The sequence below is a fragment of the Phoxinus phoxinus genome (genome assembly GCF_949152265.1).
Source record: "Phoxinus phoxinus genome assembly, chromosome: 17".
Taxonomy (NCBI): Eukaryota; Metazoa; Chordata; class Actinopteri; order Cypriniformes; family Leuciscidae; genus Phoxinus; species Phoxinus phoxinus.
Window position 1 is genome coordinate 22,372,738 of NC_136892.1, and position 26,090 is coordinate 22,398,827.

Sequence of the window (26,090 nt, forward strand, 5' to 3'; positions counted from 1 at the left end):
TTAGCGTCAAAATACCGACAGAACCCCATCCATGACCTCCCCTACGAGCCCCCATGCCCTCTCAAGCTCTTAGCGGCCGCCCTAAGGGAAACCAGCTTCCTTGTGCCTTTGTGGATAGAGCTAACTGGCCGTGCGCTTTCTAAAGGACACCTGAGCTTTGACAACTGCTAAGCCTAAGGCACGGTCCAGTTAACAAACAGACGATGTGCAGACGTATGGCGAAACGCGATATGCGTACAACATTGCAGCAATGCGTCATCTGACTTAAGAGAAACTATTGAGACTAACATTTAAAAAATGCACATAAAAAACAAAAATACATATATAATAATAATGATAATAAGAAATGTTTCTTGAGCACCAAATCAACATATTAGAATGCTGAAGGATCATGTGACAGTGAAGACTGGCTGCTGAAAATTCAGCTCTACCATAACAGGAAGCATTAGAGAGATATGGTAAGCATAAGAGCATTATTTCAAAAATATTATATCTGAAAAAAGTAAAGACCCAAAACTTTGAATCAGTAGATTGTTTTAATGAAAAATTCTGTCAATAAAATCTCTGAAAACGGTTTAGAATCTTTAGATTCAAATTATAAAAGCATTTCTGAATCAAAATAACGGAGAGGGTCACATACAGTATTACGTGCACAACTTGCCTAATCCAAACGACTTTTGCATATGATTCCCAAAGACCTTTGAATTTTTCCCCATCCATCCCAAAGGAGCATGAAAGATCAGTGCTAAAGTACGTCAGTACTTTATGTTTGTAAAATCAGCATGCACATTGAACCTATGTGTGTCTGATCCAAAGCATCCTGTTGTCCCTGGCAGGACAGATCTTATGCATATTGGAATTAGATGACTTCAGTGGAGGCATCCATCCAAACAACACTTGGAGCTCTTCTTCCAAAAACACACACACACACATAAACAAGCAAATCGCACACAAACAGCCAGTGTGCTGCGTTCTAAAGAGTCTGTATTTTTCAGTCACAGATAAGTGAGAAGCTCTGGGCACAACTACTGTAATTTATGTGTGGACAGCCGCACACATTCGTCCAGAAGAAAACCAGGATCAATAAATAAATCACCCAGATTGGCCAGTTCCTTTGGAAGGGCCTCACTGAATGTCTTACTGTTGTAAGACTCCAAGCATGCAAGAATATATTGTTGCGCAACCTGAATGGAAAAAAAGAGGTTCTGACGCCACAATATATCATATTCGCAATTGTTTTTATATTTCACCCTAAGTGTGATCCTAAAACAATGATGGTGCAAACAAATAACAGTCTATTTGTAATATTTTACTGCAGTTGGAAAGACTCATCTCAGTAAATTTTTCCAGCAGTCAATTGCACTGTAATATACACTGTATAATGTAATTTGCACTGTAACATATCTAAACTTAGAGAGAGAAATGCAAGGCTTAAATAAAAATCATAGTGTTTTTCCAAGAACGTCAGCCAATTTAATAGATTTCATAAACTTGATAAAAAGTTTTTTTCAGAAGCTGAGAAATTTTATAAAAAAGGTTAATACTTCGACAACGTGCATCATTTAATCACAATAAGATCAGTAAATGTTTTTTTTTTTTTAAAGTTAACAGGGTTCATTTTGATTTGTTGACTTCGAGCCATGATCACCATAAATTAAACCTTAATGACGAAACAGACAGAGAAGGTCAGGGAAAGGCTGCATATCCCAGAAGGCAGTGAGATACAGAGCGAGACACGGTGTTGCCGCCCACCAACCCCCTCGGTCAGCTGTGACAATGAGATAGGATTTCACTATGATGGTGGCACACAGAGATTAAGAGCTCAAAGATTTATCAAAGGCTTAGTCGCTCTGATTTTTTTCCTGACCCAGACACAACGAGCGGCTGCTGTCACACTGTGCCAATGTGAGCTCCACTTCCTCTGTTTGTAACTCCATTTTTTTTTTTTTTTTTTTGGTTTCTTTTGCTTCCTCCTGCAGATTTGGCCCCATCTCTCCCACTATTGCCACTCACACTTTTGATTCACACATGCTCTTTCTGTCTCTCTGCCTCTGATTGGCTGGCATGTAACTAAATATGTCAGCTGGGCTCACCTTCAGAGATGGTCACTGAATCAACTAGTTTATGATGCTCACACACACACAAAGTCAATAGTCATTCCATACTACAGTGTGTGTTGTCCTGCAGTCATTTGAGGTAAAAGTGTGGCTATGCGTTTGTATTGGCGGTCAAAGCAAGTGTTTAGCAGGATTGTTTTTCCATTTTGCCTCATTTTTTTATGTTACACACAAATTTATTTTGTGATAAACACATATCTTATACAAAGTGTGGTCTTTTATAATAGAGTCCTAAAAAGGAAATGTATTTTGCGCACAAAAAAAAACGTTTTAATTGTAAATAAATATCAAATTAAATAAATCAAATGACTGAGGAGGGAATATCCAACGGCAGGAAGTGTTCCGGACAACGTAAAAACATCTATTATTTATACCAACAATAATAATAAAAAGTGTTTTTATAAATTCATTTATTATTATTAACAATACATTAATTATAATATTCATCATTATCAATATTAATCCAATAACAAGGAATATTATTATCATCACACTAAAGAACGGATGACGACATAAGAACGTAATAAGAACATAAAAACTCATTGTTCTTCTATTAGCTGGAGAAAGTGAAATATTTACAGATACTTCACTCCAGAACAATGCTAATAGCTCCAAAAAGGCCTGTTCAATGGCCTGCATTACATTGTCTTCTGACAGACACACTGCACTCTCTGCTAATACATCATAGTGCCTGACATCTCTGATCCAAAAAACATATATCTATTTAAAGCCTATATCACAGATGTGTCCTCCATCATTTTCATTTCAAGAGGCATGGGCAGTGTAACACAAGACATGAAAGCAAGCTGCTTTCAATTAGCTGGCAGATTAGCACAAAAAGTGCTTGACAGCGTCACGGGGAAAACTCCATCCCAACGAGCCACATGACTCCGACTTTGCTTCCAGTGTTTACACGGGGCTGATGAGGGAATAAAGTAAAACGTCTCTCCCAGATGAGATCACTCGGATCAAACTTTTCGTTTTGCTTCTCCTCATTACATTCCCGACATATGGAATGTGCTCATTGGTGCAGAAACCGGGGGTGGCTGGAGTGTTTAGGACTGCTGCCAGGTCTTTATCAAATAGCTGATGAAAATGAACTTCGAAATCCAATTAGCCCAAACCCTTTTGGCAGCTACGACCCAAATAATGACAGACTGCAGGCTCGCTGTGAGAATATAAACCAACATGAGTACATATGACAAAGACATGTTAAAAAATGGCAGCCGAATTGTTATTTCTCCACTGGGTTACCTTTGAAGCCCAGTTTAAATAAATATTACCATTAAAATAGCCTGTATGCCGGGTAGTGATGGATTTCAGAGCGAATAAAGAGCCTGACTCTATAATCAACAAGTTGGAGTTTCCAGGCCCCTTTTTGGCGGCCCCGGGCCAACAGGAAGTGGCGAGGGCGAGCATGGACGCCAAGCAGACCCAATTAAAAAACAAGGAGCATGGAACATGTTGCAGCTAACAAGCTCCTTTCCTTGACCTCCCTCACCTTTTGACCCCAGAGTGCCCCTTCCCCTTCCCGTGTGACCACAAGGTCTACAAACACATGCTTTGGCCTCGGAAAGCCTGACCACATTTTCTTTTTGTCTCTCTGTAGGCTGCCGGCGACGTTCCACTGAGCTAAAACACACCCACTTTGAGCCGAGTAATTTATGCAGTTAATTCTACAGCCACTTGTCGTAATAGGGCCGCAAAAAGTTGTTTCCAAGAACTCGGGACAATAAATAGCCTCCAAATTAATTGGGAGAATTTATGAAGCTGAGAGATGCACCGCGACCCAACCAATATAATTAAGTGCGGCTAGAAGTAATAAGGTTTGGCTTTAGGGCGTAACTTGAGTTTAAGATAAGTGATGCCAATAAAAAGTGAATAATTAAAGAAAAAACACCCACACCTGAAAGAGAAAGTGGTCTGAAATGAGTCTGACTAAACCCTCGTCCTAACCCAACCCTAATGAGACAACAAAAAACTGAGCCAGCGATCGTCTCCTCCTGCCCGCTACAGAAGTGGTCCTGTCATTTGGGCTCTGCAAACATGGACCATATGTGAGTTCAGCGCTGGCAATCAGACTCCATTATGAAGCAGGCGGCTGAGTTCATCAGGAAAAAATTAGCCCGCCACTCGGTTGAGCTCTCCCATTGGCCGGTCACGCGGAGCGCTGCGTTTGAGGGCACCCCAGACATTCCTGTGGATAATCTTTTCCATTCCTCTACTCGCTGCAGCAAGAAGAGCCCAGATCGCAGTACAAGGACGGCATTGTGAGGCCCCTCCGCAGCAGTTTTTTAAGTGCTCCCTCTTGCGCACTTCATACGAGCACTTTAAAAAAAAATTATATTAATAAAAAACCGAGCGCCTTTGAAATGAAGTTGGAACTGAATAAGGACGCTGTTTCTCACGGCCTCTTTCCAGTAAAGGGTATGTTTTGTAAAAAAAACAACAAAAAACAATGTAAAACCACTGGAAGCCAAAGTGCCGCCACATCAGGGATTCAGATCTCCCCGGGTGACGTTCCTTTGCCTGCTTCGTTCGCCAACAAACCCGTGTCATCTTCCTCACTCGAATGTGTGATTTTGGTCACCGCGGTACAAGCAACAAGCTAAGACGGGAACACATCCTCCCGCTCTGAAGAGATTTACGGAAACACATTCCCTAATTAGAAACATGGCTATTACTACTTCTATAAACGAGCGACTCCAGTTAGGCTAGCCACCACACCAGACCACAGGGTTTCCACAGTAACCGTTTCACCGTGAACAGACTGCCGAGCACCACGCAGGGTTTTAAAGACTCGTTCTCCACAAGCTCTATTATGGGCTCTGGAAAAGACAATATGTAGAAAGAAATCTTTTTTATAGGCAAACTTATTTGTGTTGCCAAAAACTCTCTGGAGCGTCTCAAGACCACCACGCCAGCTTGCAGAAATATTTAAAAGTCCCATATTGTAAAAAATGAAATTTCCTGGCTTTTTTTATGATGACAGAGGTCTAGGGGGTCTATGTAACTACCATATAAGTTTCAAAACAGTCAATCCACAAGTCAAGTCAAGTCATCTTCATTTATATAGCGCTTTTGACAATGTAGATTGTTTCAAAGCGGCTTTACAGTGATAAACGTATAATTTAAGGTATTTAAGGTTTTGGCTTTATAGCGGTTCTTGAATAAAAATATTTTATATATACTATGGGCGGGACCCAATGCAACAGCAGGCGGAAAGGTAATCGTCTGTGTGCGGATTGTGGGAGAATAAAACAATTTGCGGGACTCCCGCAAAATAGAAATATCTAAAAATGAAACATCTAAAAACAAATAAATTGTTATTCATGGTGCACAAAAGCAACAAGAATAACTACAACTAAATAAAAACTAGAGTTTCTATTTCTAACCAGAACGAGTTTCTATTTATAACATGTCTGCAGCGTTGAGCAATGTAGCCAATCACAGACATATGTGTTGATTTCTTGAACACAATGGAGTTTTTGTTCAGTGCTGAATTCCGCATGCTGGCAAATTCTCTGATTATAACAAACGAAGTGTTGGTATTATGAAAGATTTATTGTGCAGTCAGCTTCATTGATAATAACGGAGCTTTGTGAGATCGCGATGAATTGAGATGTCAGCTTTTTAGGAATTATTAAGGGAGCGCACTTTGCGCTATTTCTGTCATGCCAAACCATGCACGCAGTAGCCTATGCTTGCTTTTATGTTAAATTAACAGTGGTTTGTAAATGATTATGCTTTAATAACAAATTATTTAGCACCATCATTACAGGTGTTTTATTTAACTTACTTGTGAGCATCACCAAGCCACAGCAGACAACAGCATACATGACCCTAGTTACTTGTGGTTGGCCTGGCAGTGCGTCACTCAGAAGAGAGGCTCATGAATATTAATTAGACAGGCCAAAATCGACCTGTTCTTGGTAGAGCTCCTGAGAAAGGAGCTGTAAAAATATATTGAGATGGTTTTTGGTACTAATACCACAAACATATATTCTTAAGGACATCAAAACCTAAAATAAAACTTCAGAAAGATGTACAATATGGGACCTTCAACATTTTTCTCGAGCACGAATGAATCCGAGTAAACCAACTAAACCAAGAAAATCTCTGTATACCATCAATAAAAGTAGCCCTTTGTTGTAAATGATGTATGCAGACCATCTGCAGTGGCTATTGAAACATGCTTGCCATGCCTTTCAGGGTTGAGAGAGTATAAAACATGGATTCAATCAAATCACATGGGTACGTGAGGGATAAACCAGCCTTCAACTTGTGCTTCTGAGCAAACGCTAAACCCTTTGGGGTTTTTGTAAAAAATATTGTAAAAAGTCCAAGAAGTGACTGTCAAATCCAATCCCGTTTTAAAAGCAAAATCAAAGAGATGAATCGAAATGGCATCTCATTTGAATAGCATATATGGATGAGGTCTCCCATAATGCACCTGGCACATGTGTAAGGTCACAGAACTGACTCATTTATAAACATACACAGGAGTGTTTCCCATATCCGTGGTTCTCATCTGATGTCACAAAAAAGGTTGCAAATCTGTTATGATAGGTAAAAAAATAGGATGCTAAATGCAACTAATTAACCATATAATTGTACAAATGAAGAATAGCTAAATAAATTGGCTTATCAAAGTTAGGAGTAAACATTTTATGTATATTTTGTTGTTGACGTCTAAGGACGTCTCTCCAGTCAAACTGAACAATTCATCTGTCAATTATTTGAAACCAGTCAAAATACATACATGTCATGTCCTCATTCAAAACTGTAAAATTAATTAATTTCAATGTTTCATTGTGAGGACATGTGCATTCAATTTAATTCGGTCGCTACTTGATGCGCAGTGAAACATCTAGACACAAAACCATCTGAGAACCACAGTCCTACAGGATTCTTTTATGAACCCATTTTGTAATGAATCAGTTCATATGTCATTTCCTTATGAACTGATCTAGAGATTACACTATATTAGGACAACACAATAAAAGACATGTAACAAAACATGCTTACACGCAAACCAACAGTATATCATTCTCCACATACCACAGGGACACGGCTGGAATGTGCCGTAACTCTACTCCATAAGGATCACTTCGAGAAGACTGGTTGCTAACATGTCCATCAGCCCATCAGCCCTAGCATAACAAACTGTAAATAACACACTGCAGGGCCGAAACATTCAGATGGGGCCGTACACTATTTCAGATTAGAGAGTGCGTTTGTATGTGTACACATGTGGAGCAAGATGTGTCTTGTTTCTTGCAGATGCAGACATATTACAAGACCAGACACATTTGGCAGGAGTTATAGCTGAGCGCGATGGAAATCCGTTTAGGGCTCTAAATATGACTTCAATGCATTGATTTATGCATGCATTTTGAGTGTTCTTCAAAGTAAGAACCATAAGGTTTCATGGGAACAGTTGACGCACACAAAAAGGCAGAATTATTATATGGTGGGGCTACATAGCTGCCAACAGTTGAATTATTACTAAAAGTTTAAGCTCTACCGAGAACATAAGTGATTTTGCAGTCCTGAATAAGCATTCATTACCTGTAGAAAGTCTGCGCTGATGAAGAGCGCACATTCCGCTGAAACACGTACATGCTTCTGCTCGTCCTCTCTGAGGCGGTGGTGGTATTGAACACTGGGGCTTCAGGAACCCTATGGGAAAAACAGATGAGATTCAACTTTACTACAAGTAATTCATGATGATGAAACTATTTCGTCAACATAATTGTAATGTCAAATAACCATTGGGGGGAGGGGATTAACACACATCCTCCAATACCAATGAATTTAAACAGAACCACAAGGTTAACGTAATATTAATAACATTTTATCTCCACAAAATGACATGAATTAAGTTACTTGCTAGTCAGAATGGAAGTCATGTTGTGAATATGCTCTTTTCATAAATTAATGGAACCTGAATAACTAAAGCTGCAACAGACTACATTTAGTATTGCCATTTGAGTGTTTTAGCCATGTTGTCCCTCTCTACTGAAAAAAGATGCACTTCTGATTGCCCACTTCAAGATCAGACTGGCAGACTTGACAGACCAGATGTTTATTTGCCCTTTATATTTAAATTGATCTTTTAAAGCACCCACTTCTTTGACTCGTCCTGCCTTGTATATTGCCCCTCTATGTGCCGTGGTAAGCCCCAGCCAACCTCTCACATTTCCACATTTTTCCCTGTTCTCCAACCCACAACCCCAGAGGCTGCCAGACATGCGAGTCGGGATGCAAAGGGGTAAAAAAAAAAACGCAAGGGGGGAGTTAAGAAAGGAGCAGGGGTGAGATCGGAGGCAGATGACTCAGTATGGGCAAAAGGCCAGATGATACAGGCATGCCTGCGGGGGTCATGGTAAGACGCCATGCTGTGCATCTCAGGGGTTTTTGGGCCATTCCTCACACAGGGACCTTTTCTCTGGTACAATGGGTTAACTGATATCATCACCCACGTGGCAAGAGATCACAGAATGTCAACAGCAAGGGGTTTGCTGTCAATCAACATTTAATCTTAAAGGGACATGTTGACCCACAAATGAACATTACACACTCTAGTTTTGTTTCAAATCTGTATGACTTTTTCTTCTGTGGAACACAAAATATCCTAGATTTAATTTAAATGTACATATAATTACAAAAAAACACTTAAAGTATAATAGTAGACTATATGACTTGTGTGCTATATTCCATGTCATTTTGAGATCTGTTAAAATTATTCAGATGATTCAGTTCACAAAAACACTTTACGGGGGCGCCTCAATCCGCTCCCTAGTTCACTAGTCAGGAAGTTGGCTTTTTTATGGGTGTCTTAAATCACAAAAACTTCCCAGGGCACTGAAACGTTCGCTCCCTTAAAAGTCCCCACAATCGATACTCACTATTAACGGATAATCTTAAGCGGGAAACCAAAGCCACAATATTGATTCACAACCTAGAGATCTAGGGAGCTTATTGAGATGCATCCTTTATTCATGAATCAGACTTATATGGTTCTCAAGTCAACTCGACTCAATTGTCCAGTTGCATAAATGGTTTGGAGTGACAAATAGGTGAATAGGTTAGGTGAATAAATTACAGTAATTAATGTTTTTTTTTAGGTGAACTATCCTATTAAGTACTTAAATTAAAATCCTTAAAAAAGCAAATGAACTGCAAAAAGTCAACATGATATTTGTAATATTAAAACATATCACAAAATTTAGAAAGCAAAACAAAAACTCAGATAGACTGACATGAGGATGTAACTTTTGCTGTAGTCTACTTTTACAAGTCAGCTAAGGATGTGTGATGACTCACAGAGCCAATGAAAGATAGGATGAGCGAGCGTGCACTGAATGTGCACCGAATGATCTTAAAAAGCTCGTAGACCTTTCGGATGGGAGCGAACATGAAGAGCGAAGGGCAGCCACATCCCCCCACTCCGGTCCCTGCTCAATAAAGCGCCTTTACTTCCACCGTGAAAAACATGTCATTCCAGATGAGCTCAGCCAATGACATTTAAATCAGGCACAGGGATATTGAATTAGTTCCCCATGATAAGCTGGCTAGGATGCTGATGCTTTGGTCAAAGGGGGTGGGGGGGGGAGAGGACAGGAAACCGACGGACTGCCTGTTAGGCGCCTGCTGCAGCTGTTTGATTAAAATGAAAAAAAGAAAAAAAAAAAGAAAAGAAAAAAAAAGAAAAGTGGAATTGTTCAGAGAGGGACGAGAAACCTTAAAGACGAAACCATAGCATGGTAATATAGACATTATGAGCCTGTTTTAAGAGGAAAAAGAACTGTGAAAAGAACTGGAGAAAGACAGTGAAAGGGACAGCAACAATCAAACTATGGAACAATTACTTTGCTCAAATATGAAAACTGTCTTCATGTAGTCACAAACCCATTTGTTGTTATTTTTCAGTGGAGCAATTTCTGAAGAATCTTCACAGTGAGGTTTACCTAAAACTACAATTCACAGGAACCACATTTGCCAATCTCATTAATAAATAGACGTATGCTCTACATTCCTAGGTCTTCTGAAGCCATCCAATAGATAACAATCACCCTTCAGTAATTTGTTAACTTGGGAATCCTTACAACTGGATCATTGAATCAGCGAGTTGAACTAGAGATCTGAATCAGTTCAATGTCATGAATTGATCATTACATTGAGCTAGTTCTTTTCAATGAGCAGACTGATCTGGTTCACAAATAGAACTAAATGAGTTTGTCCATGAATCAGACTAATCTGGTTCTTCGACTTCAGCTTATTGATCATGTTAACAAGTTCACAGGAGGGGAAGATTATCAGTAACTTAAATTACTGATTTAAGTTACTGAAAAATGAAAATCATATGAGAAGAGTCTAGCATTTAAGTTGCATGAACTACTTTTATACTTCTTGATCATTTTTGTTCACTATGCTATTGTTTTTTTCCTTTACACGTTTCTTCTGCTTTTTCCATACTGTTCATAGAGTTTTAATAGAACATCATAAGGGAGTTAATAATTTAGAATCATCCTTTCTAGAAGAAGTATCTCTTTAAGATAGGGCTGAATTTTAATGCTCTATCTTAAAGGGAAAGCTCACCCAAAATGTTAAATTAGCCCAGGATTTACTCACCCTCAAGTCATCCTAGGTGTTTATGCCATTCTTCTTTCAGTTGAATACAATCCGAGTTGTATTAAAAAAATGTCCTGGCTCTTCCAAGCTTTATAATGGCAGTGAATGGCCGTTTCAGTTTCAAAGTCCATAAAAGTGTATCTATCCATCATTAAAGTGTTCCACACGGCTCAGGGGGTTAATAAAGGCTTTCTTAAGCAAAGCGATGCATTTGTGTATGAAAAATATCCGGCCAAACGAACATACGGATTCCACTCCAAGTTTAAAGCGCAACTTATGCGAGTAATGCGACGTACAGCTGATACTTACGCTACACCATGACGCACTACACTACTTCTGACTTCATAAGTTGTTTAAGTTGTGCTTTAGGCGTATGTAAACTGCGTATGGCCGTTTGGCCGGAAGCTAGAATTTAACTTTGCAACGTGGTAAGTATGAATATTTTTCTTACACAAACTCATCGCTTTGTTTCAGGGGGCCTTTATTAACCCACAAGAGCCATGTGGAGCACTTTAATGATGGATAGATGCACAGATGCATAGATTGTATGGACTTCAAAACAGAAACGGCCATTCACTGCCATTATAAAGCTTGGAAGAGCCAGGACATTTTTCCGATTGTATTCGTCTGAAAGAAGATTGGCATACACCTAGGATGACTTGAGGGTGAGTAAATCATGGCGTAATTTTCATTTTTGGGTGAACTATCCCTTTAAGGGGGAAAAAATGAGATGGGAGGAAAAATAATGTCAATGCTTTTGTGTTCTCTCACAAAAGTTTTGCATTCCCTCGCAAAACATTTTGAGCCCTTTGTAAGCAAAAGCAAAGTTTCTCGGTGGAACACAAAAGTTTTTGCGAGGGAACGCCAAAGCATTGACGAATAAGTTTTCCTCCATCTCATATCTTTTTCCCTTCATGTCCCTTTAGGGGCTCCGTTTTCCATCTAAATGAAACCAATAAGCTGGTTTTAAAAAATGGAGTAGCTGAAATATGCATTAATGAAAACCACAAGAGATTATAGGAAACCGTTATGCCACGTACGAGCACATGTCTGATTATAAATCATGTGATTAATCTGTGCAAATTCTCCAATAAGCAATGACTAAAGTGGAAGCCTATTCGTGAACACAGTAAAAGTCTAGCAGTGAAAAAGACAGCAAAAAAGGAAAGGTATTAAGGTCTCACACTTCTGCTTTCTAGGACACACTTCAACCAGCGTGAAAAACATCAGACAAATCCAGCAAGTGTAAACCAAATTAAGCTTGTAATACAAGGCAAGAACATGGCTGAAATAAATGAATCCGTAATCGTCATCAAAATGAATTTAGGCCATTGGGGACACGTTTCCCTGTGGCATATCCCTCACTTCCTGGCTCGACTGGTCAGCGGGGCCCATTAGCTCTTGCCTAAAAGCCCGACGGAGTGAATCACCTTCATTTCAGCCCAACAGATTCCGTATTGTGTAACCAGTGAAGGGCGGACAATGACACATCCCTGCTTGCTCTGAGCCATGTCACTGAAAATTACCGCTTTAACACATGAGCTAAGGCTCCCAGTCAACCTCGGCTTTTCCAAAAACACGGGTAATGCAGAAGGACAAGAACCAAAAAAAAAAAAAAAAAAGGGAAAAGGAAGTTCTCAATCACAGTCCTAAAGAAAAAGGGTCTAATGAGAGAAAACACTTTGAAATGCTTCAGATATGCTCACATTTTGCCAGCCATTTATGGCTTTATAATGGATCCAATTAAAATCATATTTCCCGTAATAATAAAGCACTCAAGTTTAATTTCTGAATTAGAACCCACCAACGGGCAGGCTATTCTAGCCGTGTACCTTTTATTTATGGCTTTTAATCAGAGATGTGTGTAAACATCCCACTGTGTGTACATGTGATTGTATCTTAAACAGTCTTGATGAATATTCAGATTAAGTAATCTGTCTTCTAACAGCTCCTCTGGACTCGAGCTTTATGTCTTGGCGTAAATCCCTGATTAGTCATGTTTAATCTCTCTCTTCTGATTCTGTAACCTGAATCAGTAGCCAATCTGCAAAGTAAAAATATACAGTGGAAGACGTTGCTCCCACAAATTATGTGCTTGTGAAAAATTATTAATTGAGGCCTATTTTTATATCTCATGAAATATAATCATAAAACACAGTGTCATTTAAGCATGTAATGATGTACAATCAGCCCATTATTATCATAAAATAAATGTCGGCAGGGTGATAAGGACTCTAGCAAGAGGAGGATCTAAAATTATTTTATTATGTGAGAAGAAAGAGAAGGCAGAGTGATATGAGAGACATGAAACTAGCACAGCTATCAGCAGTCTGGGATGACTTTATCTGAATAGATCAAGTATTGATAGAAGATGAATATAAAAAATGTTAAATACATGGCCTAGGGGTGAGAGCACATGCTCCTTGGTGTTGAGCCATAGTGCTCAGTAAGGTTGAATCCTGTTTTTAATCTTCCTTGACTGTCCAAGTAAAAAAAAAGAAAAAAAGAAAAAAAAAGAACTGCATATGAAAATTTGGGGACCACAGAAGGTAAAAAGGCCACAGTGTGAGATGGGAACTGTTGTTCTGTTAGAAACAGACGGAATTCCAGTTGTCGGAGTTTCAAAATGTAGGATTATGTTGTAGAAATGGATCTGCTTGCAAACTGCTTCTTGTTACTGTAGAAAGTCAGTGTTCAATATCAAAATATAATATAGCATTAGTGAAAATTTGGGTCTTACTAATCACGCACACAAAAGGTTCAAAGGTGAAGCGTCAATTAAAAAGATATATTATTAATATAAATAATATTAAACTAAATTAATGAAAATAATAATAATATTCAGTGATAATATAATAATATAAATATGTATAATAAAATAGTAATAGTAACTATATTCATCATTATATTAGTAATGTTAATATATATATATATATATATATATATATATATATATATATAATATATATATATATAATGATATTAATATAAATATGATATTTATAACATTACAATTGATTTATTAATTATTTATTTTATTCTATTATTTATTTATTTTTACTCATCTTGAACAATTTCAGATAGATAGATTGGCTAGATAGGCTGCTTTTTTCCAGAGGACGGAGTTAGAAAAAAGGTTTAGATCACGAAGATTCATCTGTGATAATATATTCGTGGCCATCTTATTATCGACTCAATTTTGAAAACACTTTGCAGGGTCCTTTTTCCAGGGCCCAATAAACAGCCTTGAGAGCTCAGAGAAGCATAGGCGTAGCGCATTCCTCACGTCCTTGAAAAGCCTATTGTGTCGTCTTCTATGTATTAGCGGCTAGTGACGTTAAGCAGATTGCCTCATCCTTGAATGTGGAAGCATTCAGAGGAGTGTATTTTCAATCTAATGCGAAGGATGGGGAGGATTTTTAAACAACCCCTGAACCGATGAACCAATAACCCTTTCAAAACACACTCTCGTTGTGGATATACGTGCCAAACGCGGTTCCCCTGTTCTCTCATGGCCTACGAGTGTATTCCACTGTGGTGTCCAAAAATTAACTTCAGATGTTTGCTTTCCACTTACAGAAATAATCAGGCAGAGAAGCCTCTCATTAGATTCAATTACTGAACTGACAGTTATGCTACATCGGACAGAAGCAACCTCCACGGTGCTTTAATCAAAGCCCATCAAGAATGACAGTCTGACTTTGTTGGGTCTCCTGGTTAAACCCCAAAAGCTACTCTGTAAATCAATGACGCATGGGCACAATCGCTCTTTCATCACAGAGAACATGTCTTGGATGCTGATCAGCATGAAGGAAATGTCAAACCTTTGCTCAGCAAACTGTCCGTTTCGACTGGAAACCTTCTCCCTGCACCTTTCCATCAAGCCTTTGTTCTCTCGCCACTCTCCTTGGAAATAACCTGTGACGTCGCAGGCCCGTAACGCATTTTGACTTCACGTTTAGTCAGCGAAACCAGGTTTTCAATAGGACTGGAAATAAGGACGCTGTCCAGAGGTCAAGATAAAAGTGAGAGACATAAAAAGCTTGAAAAGTACATGAAAAGCTTTATGTTTTATGTGAAAATTTAACACATTCGGTCTCTTTCTCGCTCTCTTTTCAAAAGTGAAGGTCCCCATAGGGGGCGTAACCCTACCTTGCTCTGAAATTCCAGCCTTTACAAGGCCACTGCTGAGACCACAGGTGTTCTGCCTTGAACAATCAAAAAAAAAAAAAAGGGACCGGTCACAGACTGACACCAGGTCTGCCTGCTGGCCCCATGCTGAGCGCAGTGGTTTTAAGTGTCAAGTCAAAGGCCACTCTCAGACCCCACTACACTGATATCATCAGATGCTTGATGCTTTAAACTAAATACCACATCCACCCCCTGCCACCCTAACTGCCCAAAAAACCCATAACCACAACCTTCCTGTACCAGCTCTTTTAGACTGCTTACTAAGCCATATCGCTCTAGAGAACAGCTGTGTTTATCACCCTGAAATATATTAAGCAGCAAACACATTTGATACAGAATAGATCACAAAGATCAAGTAGACATTAGAAAACAATTTAGTCTAAAGCTACGTTCAGACTGTCAGTCCAAATACGATTTTTGTGCATATCCGATTGAAATCCGATCAGAATTAGCTAATGTGAACAAAAACAAAAGAAATCACATGAAATGCGTTTCAAGCTATATTAATAATTTTAGATCAGATTCCAATCAGATACACAAATAATCGGATTTGGACTTACAGTCTGAACGTAGCCTAATTAAGACGTTGGTACTTTAACGAGCGAGCTATACATTGCAAATGGCAACGGTAATCCAAATTAATTTGCACAATTATCTAATATGGTCCGGCATCTTCAATATCAACTGTCTGATACAATAAAAAAATTAAATAAAATGACCAATATAGTACTGTTATTTTATGCACCACTTTAAAGCACAACCACTACAGCCATACTCATGCAGATAAACACATTCATCTTGCATATTTTATAATACTGCATAATATATTATACTGAATTTTTATGGTGTGTCAAGTTAAAATTGTCCAACTTTTAGGAAACATGTCCTGCGATTTGTGCCATTCTGTTATCGAAACACATCTTGCCTAAACACTCCCAAATGCATCCGATTAGAGTTAAGTGAACCAGCCTAATTCTTCATTTTCCTTACTCAACTACCAATTCAGGTAACCACCATCTGGGTAAATAAAAATAAAAAAAACGTAAAAAAACAACAACATTTTTATTCCAACCCTCTCCAGCTTCAGGTCCACAACAAGTCTTTAAAACAGGGCTTCAGTTGACTGAAATGATGCATTTTCTCGGTGCCAGCACCTTCTTATTCTCAAGATGACAAAGTGTGTGTTTCAGTGTGGTTCTATGTAGGTGTGAAAGGGATGTGTCACTAACAGTTGTGACCACAGATGCTACTCTCTGTCTCACATTGAATGTTCATTCTGAACAGAGGACAGACTCAGCAGACACCCTTAAGACCACAGCTCCATATGCTGCTTCTGACTGTTCTTTATCATGATGTTGTCGCACTGTGTATTTGGTTTATGTATATTTGCATTGTTATAAATTTTTTAACAGTTTCTGATATTTTTGCAGTAGAACTAATTAATTAATTAGCGAGCTGATTCAAGTTTTTTAAACAGTTGGACCAAAAATGGCGCCGCCAGTGTGTGTACACTCATAGAGCATAATGTGTTAGAATTTTAAATACGAGTCCAGTGTGCGACCCCCTTTAACGTTACATTTTGAGTGGATGAATGATGAGCGTGAGACGCCGAAATGGATGCCAATACGATTCTGAATGGAAAGTTTACTTTTAAAAAGTTGCCAAATGGTTCAATTGACAAGACCAAAGTGATTGGTGTGTTTTGTCGTTGTGAACTGACTGAGCTATCATCGCAGCACGTCCAGTCTGAAATACCACTTGATGGTCAAGCACACACACAGCGTTTCTACGCCCACTCGTCAATATCAGTAACGTTACCTCGTCAGTATTTCTTTCACCCTTTTATTGATGGACAGTGTTACATTGTGTGAGAGATTATTTGCTCCAAGTGAGAATGTTAGTGTCAAAATTGAACACAGTATGTTGTTTTCAATAAAAAACATTTGCACAAAACAAAGCCGATCCACTTTTCCATGTTGATAAGAGCATTAAAATGAGAAAAAAAATAATGGGACAAAAAGAAATCAAGAGACATTAAGACACTTAAAAAAAAAAAATTACATCCCCAAGTCAAAATTTTCTAGTGCTGATAACATCTAAATTTTTCACTTAGTCTGACATATTATTTCTCATTGAGCCAATGTTAACAGACTATTGCAACAATGAATTCAATTTATTTTACAGAATTTCAATTTGGCCAATGTAAAAATGTAGATGTGACCAGTCACTATAATATTTTGACTTGGAGAGGTTACATTTTTTTTTTACAGTGTATGACATGATGCGATTAATCGCGATTAAATATTTTAATCGTTTGACATCCCTAATTATATATATATATATATATATATATATATATATATATATATATATATATATATATATATATATATATATATATACTATTGAAAAAAAAACTACAAATATACTATAAATATTTAAAGAATATTTTTCTTCTTTTTACAGCATTCAGAAACAATATGTTGTGGTCTTGAACATATATGATGTGTTACATATATGAAACATAATATGCTCAAAAAAGTGTTTAACTTATGATTGGATCATTCAAAATAAAATATGCCAAATTATGTTAATAAAGTGGGGAGGGACAGCATTTTAAGAGAGAAAGACAGAAAGCTAAAAGATGACACAGAAAGAGACAGGAGGGGCCAGGAAGGAAGGGGGAGGCAGTAATGAGGTTAAGGGGGAAATGTCAAAGATGGCTTCTATACGGCAGGCCAGGCCTGCTGCAGGGCACATGCTGGAAACAAGGGCCTCACTCTCTGCCCAGTGTTTCGAAAAGTTCCTTGGGCAAACAGCATAATCAAATTTGTGTGATTGCACTGAAGGAGCTTTCTTTGATGAGAGCTGAAACAAGGAAGCATTTAAAATCCTGCCGCCCATCTCACATCTTTACTGTTCCTGAACACATGATAGGAGTCTGATCTGGATGAAAGAGAGAGACTTACTGATAAAACAGAATATATTTTTGATATTTATATGCCGAAACTGGCCCTAATTTGATTCCACATGAACGGACGATGAAAAGCAGCAAGTTCTTGGGAGTGAGTGGAGGTTACAGAAGACGACCTGTGCTCCACAAGTACATCCTGTTACCGGTACACATCTAAATGGGCTTGCTGCATCATTAGAAAAAACATTAACCCCGATGCTATCTATCCGATGTTGAGCAGGGTTTAACATGAAATAACCTAGCAAACAGACACTTGGTCGACAGGAAACGTACAACATATACTGCCATCCAAATGAGTTTTATTTCAAATAAATGCAGAACTTTCTATTCATCATAAAATCTAAAAAAATATATCATGTTTCCACAAAAAGATTAAGCAGCACAACGGTTTTCAACATTGATAATAATAAGAAATGTTTGAGCTCTAAATCTGTATTTTAGAATGATTTTTGAAGGATCATATGACAAAGGATCAATGATGCTGAAAATCCAGCTTTGCCATCAGAATTAGAAAACGGTTATTTGAAATTGGAATATTTCACAGAATTTCTGTTATTGATGTAATTTTGATTGAACAAATGCCGCTAATGTACTAGTCAAAGTTGTTTAATGCTACTCTATTCATAATAATGAGTTTTAGAAAACTCTTAAACTAATAAAAACTGGTATCAAATAGGAAATGCTAGTAAATTCCACAGTCATCCAAAAACACTGAATTTGGGCTTGTTGGCATAATCTGCAACATTTCAAACAAACAACATGTCGCTCTGATTTCTAGGGCTGATCCCTACAGAGAATTTGGTATGTAATTAATTCGCTGCCAGCAGAAGCCTTTTATTTCAAACTCGCAATCATTGTTTCACCGTCAAGTCATGAAGTGCAAGCATGAAATACAGACAGAAATAAAAACAGGTCAACATCGGATTTTAATATCAGTGGACGACTAGACAGTGAGACAGTGTAGACTGATTCATGAACAAATCTTTTATTGAATTATTAAAAAAGACAGGAATTACTGTAACTGCATTACTGTTACAATTACTATGGAATCAGCCTGAATTCTTTACTGAATTAACTGATTATGGATCCTTACTAAACTTCTAGTTATTCATTTTGTATGGCTATTTGCTTTTTAGAACTTTGACATCTTGTAGACTTGGTGCGCAAACTAGATCTCTTTTCCTAAGACGCATATAAAGGTGGAAACCACATTAGAAGTAGGCTACTTGGTGCTTAAATCTCAGTATATCAACAGGGCACCTGTGTCCACATGCCTCATATGATGGCACACACACACAATTATGCAAACATAAAGAAATCAGAGTGTTTGAACTGAATGTGTGTTGACTGTGTTGGGTTGCTGCTCTGACAATGAGAGTGAAACTGACCCGGCAGGTCAAGTGGGGAGGCACGAGGCAAGATTATGATCCAGACGAAAATTGCAAACAGTTTGCTTAGCAAACACTCCAGCCAGCGTACGAGCATGTGCTTTGAAATGACAGATGAAGAGAGGACCCCATGTGGAGCTCATAAGTGATGATGTTCATGTGAATCACTTCCTGGAGCGACTAATCAGATAGTGTATGTCGATGGGTGGATTTCATACCATCTTGACTGTAAAATACAATAAAACGTGCTTTGGAATCAATGAGGTTTTTTGAAGGACTATTATAAGCATGTTTTTTTAGTTTAGAGACTAACCAGATGTGCGAGTCAGTGTGAAAAAGCTGACGCAAGCCCGCGGTCTTCATTATTTTTCTCGGTCTGCATCTCGCATGCATCTAAAAACATGAACATTAGCCAGTAATGTAAATAGAGTTGTGATTACAAAACCACGCAGGTTGCCAGCGCTACAGTGGCTGCCTGTGATTGAATTGAACGCATGTCGATGACAAACAAAGCGCATGCTGTTTTAATGTATGTGGTAATGACAGCAAATCCATTTCTTGTAAAATAAAGTGATTATAGCTCCTTGTAACCTGAAGCACAATAAAACAATGACTATGGACACACAGTGAAAGCTGGAGATCAGAAACGCATGCGGATGCTAGGGATGGGTCAAGATATATTTGCTAATAAAAGGGCTTTTCAAACTGAAGTCTGGGATACAATAAGAAATTTCTGTGAGGAAAAACTTGTGCTAAACTGCTCTAATTTCCACATTAATCTTCACTCCATACACCATGACGACCAAGTACAAAACTGATTTTGATAACTTTGTAAATTTAAAAAAAAAATGTTTTACATAGCATAAGTACTCGTACCGTTTTCTGAGACACTTGAATTTTAGCTCAGAAGCATTCCAATTTCTCTTGGCGATGTTGCTACAGTTCAAATGGAGTCAACCTGTTCAAATTAAATTGAATGGTATGATTTGGATAAAATCAATAAAAGGTCTAATAGCTAAAAATACATATTAGAGCAAAAACCAAGCCATGTGGTCAAAGCATGTAGCCTGAATAATATGTATTTGTATAGTATGGAAGAAGTTTGAAACAACCAAGACTCTTCCTAGAGCTGGCCTCCTGGCCAAGCTGAGCAATGGATGGAGAAGGGCCTTTGTTGGAGTGGTGACCAAAAAGCTGATGGTCACTCTAGTTGAGCTCCATGATCATATATGGACATGGGAGGAATTTATAGAAGGACAAACATCACTAAAACACTCCACTGATCTGGGCTTTATGGCCAGACTCAAGCTTCTCCTCAGTGAAGACTTATGAAAACCCACTTGAAATTTGCAAAAAAGCCCCTAAAGGACTCTCTCAGACTGTGAGAAACAAGATATTCTGGTCTGATGAACCTCAGTTCCAAGCATTATGTATGGAGGAAACCATGCCACTGCTTATCACACTCAACAGTAAAGTGTGGTGATAGCAGCATCATGCTGTGGGGGTGTGTGTGTTTCAGCAGCAGGGACTGTGGGACTCGTCAGGGTCGAAGGAAAGCTCAACACAGCAAAATATAGAGATAGCCTTAATGAAAACCTAGTCCTGAGCATTCAGGACCTCAGATAGGGCAGAAGGTTCACCTTCCAACAGGACTATGACCCTAAGCGCACGGCTAAAACAACTTGAGTGGGCATTGGGACAATTGGGTTCAAGAGCCTGGGCTTGAACCCAATTTCTCTGGAGAAACCTGAAAATAGCTGTCTGCCGACAGTCACCCATCCAACCTGACAGAGCTTGAGAGGATGTGAGGAGAAGAATGGCAGAAAAAAACGCCAAATGCAGATGTACAAAGCTTGTTGCATCATACCCAAAAAGACTTGAGGCTGTAAAGGTGCCTAAACTAAGTACTCACTTAAGGGTACAAATACTTATGCAATGTTTTTTGTATAAGTATTTGTAAGTAGTGTTTTTTGCTTTGTCATTATGGTTTATTAAGTGTAGATTGACGTGGGAACAAAAGTCATTTTAAGTAGGCTGCAACATTACAAAATGTGAAAAAATAAGGGGTATACTTTCGCAAGGCACTGTGTGTGTGTGTATATTATATATATATATATATATATGTATGTGTGTGTGTGTGTGTGTGTGTGTGTGTGTGTGTGTGTGTGTGTGTGTGTGTGTGTGTGTGTGTGTGTGTGTGTGTGTGTGTGTGTGTGTGTGTGTGCGTATATATATATTTGGGTTTATTTAAGTCTTTACAAAAATTTCAAGGGAAAAAATGGTTTTAAATTTGTTTACCAGCTGCGACAAATTAAGAGACTTTTAGGAGAATTTCAGCCAAAATACTCTTAGCATGGTAAACTGCATTAAAATAAAAATAAATTGTGTTTCGAAATGCATAGATTTAAAAAACAGTGGAAAAAACGCTAAAAAAACGCTCCTGATCAGTGTGGGGTGCAACCCTAAACCAGCTAAATTATACAGGACTTCAGTTAGTCCCACACCAACTAGTCATTGAGACAACTAATCAACTAAATTATTTTATGTAATTTTGCACATCCCTAGAAGACACATAATATGGAATATAAAAAATGTCTTCTTCATGGAGATTCTTCTTCTTCTTCATTCAACAAATGAAAAGCAAAGGAATGAGTGGAGAGGAGGGAGAATTGAAGGAGGATGGAATTCCGAGAGAGGGAGAGAAGGAAAACTAGGTCAAGTCACATGACTGAGCGATCAACTGTAGGCAGGATTACATTTCTACAGCATGTGCCCATTTACAAAACAAATGTTGACTGTAGCTTTATCTGCGTTTTGTGAGGGGCTGAGCAGGGAATGAGGGAAGGGGGCAGGTCCAGATCAGCGAGGCGCGAGATTCTCAGTGATGTGTGTGCTGTGTGTAAAGCGAGTTAAACACAGAGTCAGAAACAGTGGCATCCTCTCAGACATAAGAGAGACTGCTGTCTGAGTGGACAGGAAGAAACTGTCATAACCGAAATTCACAATTCTGCTTAAATTTCCAAATATACATCAAATGCCCTTTGCACACTGTATACTTTGGGGTTATTTTCGGGGTCTGTATAAATAAATGCAGACATGCATACTGCAGGTATTACGTTCCTGGAAGTGTGCATCACCAACGCATGATATTGTTCCGTTTATTCTAAATGCACAGTTTTGTCATCTGCAATGCTCAAGCTTTTTAAAGCAGGATGTATTCTGATAGGCTGTTAATGGTTTTATCCTTCATCAGCTGGAAAATATAATTGTGAGAGTGATTCCACCTATATAATTTCTCTGTGCCATTATTGCTATAGTTGTGGTGCAAACTCTGCTATTCTTTTATAATTAGAAAGATTTTTAAAACTCTTTATAATTACAGTTATCATCCTTGGCATGAAAAGTCTTAATTCACCCTTCACAAGGAGTTTGAATGACAGGCGATCTGACCAATCAAAATCCGCCATTCAGCGAAGAGTTAGTAGATTAACGTCAGTGGACTTGAATTTGAAAAACTGACGTCTTTCTGCAGTTGAAAAAACATTCCTTCTGATGTTCGTTCATGTTTATTTGATGCTATAAATTAAGTAGAAGGAAGAGATGATTGGTTCACGAGCAGGATTAACTGAGGAGCTACATGGATCTGTCACGACACATTAAAGAGGCACAAAACGTGATTTGATTTTTCATGCATTAGAACTCAATCCTAATATTAATAAGAATATGCCAATTAGTCTCTTCAGTTATGTCAAGCCAGTAGTAATATGATGTTATTCATGCCAATATTCAAAACTTTTATAAATATTCAGCTATTTATGACAAAAAAAAAAACATCTAGAAAAAGTTGACAGGACGCCTTAAAGGGATACTTCACCGCTGGAAAGATGAATGTGTATTTAAATTGGGTCATGTATGTAGTAGAAATGTGAAATTATTTTAGAAGTTGGTGCCTTCTAGACTGAGAAAAGCCAGAAAATGTATTTTTGGCTCATGTGGATGAAAGACAACAACTCCCAGAATGCACTTGCTTCGTTGCACTACGAGGCCACGCCTACCGGTTACAGAAGCCAGTATCGGAAGAATTGATACAAATAGGTTACTAGTTGACTCGAAACTGAAAAGACGCCGTTTTATCGTAAATTTCCGTGACAAATCTGCCCGGGCTCTTCCTCCTGACAGTTTTCTACTGATACAAATGCTAATCGGTGAATAACAACGTTATCTTGAATTCAAAATCCAGCTGACTTGTTTAGAACAGACATCAGCCATATGAGGTAAGATATGGGTAGGTTTTTAATCTGGCCCTCGATGGAATGATTATACAATATTTGCATTTAATGTTTTTGAGAAAGGGGCTTTCTGAACTGTCCGTAGGCCACATATATGCACTGTATTAGCAATGGTAGGTTGTCGATACAGGAAATTGTGATTTCTCTTCGTAATATGGTTGTTATTTGGGTTTGATATCTCTCTTCTGCTTTGTTTATGTTTTCATTTTTTTAAAGTGAAAGCTGCTCACAGTTGATTGCACTGCACAATCTGAGTGGGCACTTTAGGGGATTTAGTGCTTAAAAGTATGGTTTCTGCTAAACTAGTGGCACCTAGCGGAATTACAATAAAAAATAAAAAATAAACATTTTTAATAAAAAAATCAACCTTGCAAATGCACGTCACACCTCCACCAACTCAAACATCTCTTATGGGTGCTTCCGTACTTGTGAAGGCATGTCTCAAAAGGTGAAAGTAGACTACATTCAATAAAAGGATACAAATGTATACAAGGAATACTTTTAGCTGTGCTGCTATGTGTCATGTCTGGATTAGAGTAGGCTAAACACTGTCTAAAGCGAAAGCGTGAGTCTCTTATAATAAACCCATCCAATGGGTCTGCACCGGGCACATTTTTTGACATGACGTGCCACAACTATTTGAGGCTGTTCACACTGGACACAAAGTAAACGTTAAAAATTGAAACATTTGATTTATGATGTATTGAAACGTCCATTGTAGGGTGTTGCATTGGCATCGCAATGCTTTATTAGCTTTGATGCGTTCATGACCCGTTACATCTTTATCTTACATACTTCACCTTTAAGTCATGAACGTTTATAGTGCCGAACAGGGATCGGTCTGACATATTATTTTTTCTAACAAAGCCAGTTGAAAAACATAGGATTATGCAAATTATTTCGCACACTTTTAGACGCCTACCCATTTTACACTTTATGCATCCACCACTGGCCCAGACACACAACGAGTTTTAAAACTATAAAAACCAACAATAAAAATGTCTAAATGCACAAAAAAACTATTTTTACAAAATAGAATGACTGACCTAACCTGATCTAAATTAACTATGTAAAATACATGTTCATGTTCTTGTTTTAAGCATAAATCGGGGAAAAATATAGGGGAATAAAAGCTGTATCTGCATCTAGGGAAGCATAGTTAATACGAGGTGACATCTTACGAGACACAAATGTCATGGATCTAAGCTGACAAGCAGAAGAAAAGTGTAAGACTGCCAATCAAACACACATTGCCGATTCATCCAATCATAAGATTGGTTAGTACTTTGAAGCTCCGCCTACCATGTGCCAATTACAGTCAAATGGTGACTGGTGATCTTTTCAGAAACCTCAAGTCAATGTACTTAAATGCAATGTTTACTGACAATCAAAAGTCACCTTTTCATTTTATAACAGTGACAAGCTCTAAAACATTAAAATTCCCTGATGCTGTGGTGTTTTTTGAGAGATTGGAAAAGCTCAGTCAGCATTCAGGCAAGAATAGAAAGCCCAAATAAATTAATAAAAATAGCATTAAAAACACAAAAACAAGAGACCCCAATATCAGATAATAAACAACAGTGACAGGGTGTCATTTAGGTTTAGGGACAAACCAGTGTCCTAAATTCTGAATGAATGAATGTAGTTGCCATTGGTTTGAGTGGAAACCTACAAGCACACATATGTGAATACAACACATCCATTCTGCCACTTCTCTTCTTGATCCATTGATAATGTATAAAACACAGTTTGAGAACAACCCACATGGCTCAAAACCACTTTGGTGGTGTATGGTTCAGATCAGGGCAGCGACTGTAGATACACGCCATGCCCGCCGTGTTCTAGGAATGCTGATAGAAAAATCCTGATTTGTGCTGTGTTGGAGGACGTGGTGGGGTGTGTGCAGCGAGGATTGGGAATTAAATAATGTAGAGAAGCAACACACACACACACACACACACACGTATACACACGCACACTCAATGATGATGTGTATCAGCCTCTCCCTGCTGTTCCCGATGCAGTCAGGCAGAAAGATCTAGGCCATCTGCACAGCAACACAGAGAAAATAGCTCTGCGCGCAGACAGAGGGGGACACGATTAACCAACTGGCTGCATTTTTTTCTATCTCTCTGAGAAGAGATGGAGTGAGAGACAGAGAGAAACAGAGAGCGCTAAAATTGAAATGGGCTTTTAGAAATAAAAACACTTCTTTAGACATCCGTCATAAGCAGGCACCGGAGAGAGTGACAGAGCAAGAAATCGGAATGGCAGAGGAAAAATTCCCACCTAATGAGGTATGACAGTCCTGAGTCGGAAAGGTACAGGAAAATATATCACTTTAAAGCCCTTTATATGCAACGGTAGTCATGACAAGACCTGCAGAACCTTCAGTAAACAGTGGTTTTCAACCTTTCTGACTTGAAGGCCCGTTCCGTCTACAATATTAGGCCCCATGACTTTTCCAGTTATTTAGGATTTAATGGATAAGAAA

The 26,090-nt window shown here is 38.4% G+C and overlaps 1 protein-coding gene across 6 annotated transcripts in view; it reads right to left on the reverse strand.

The window, feature by feature from the left end:
• The window catches only part of rxraa (retinoid X receptor, alpha a), a 172,195-nt gene that overhangs the window by 71,390 nt on the left and 74,715 nt on the right, over window positions 1–26,090 (reverse strand). For all 6 annotated transcript variants that reach the window (XM_079586676.1, XM_079586672.1, XM_079586674.1 and 3 more), the window contains one exon: window positions 7,689–7,799. In XM_079586676.1, coding sequence (XP_079442802.1) covers window positions 7,689–7,799 — 111 coding nt within the window. The remainder of the gene's footprint in view (window positions 1–7,688; window positions 7,800–26,090) is intronic.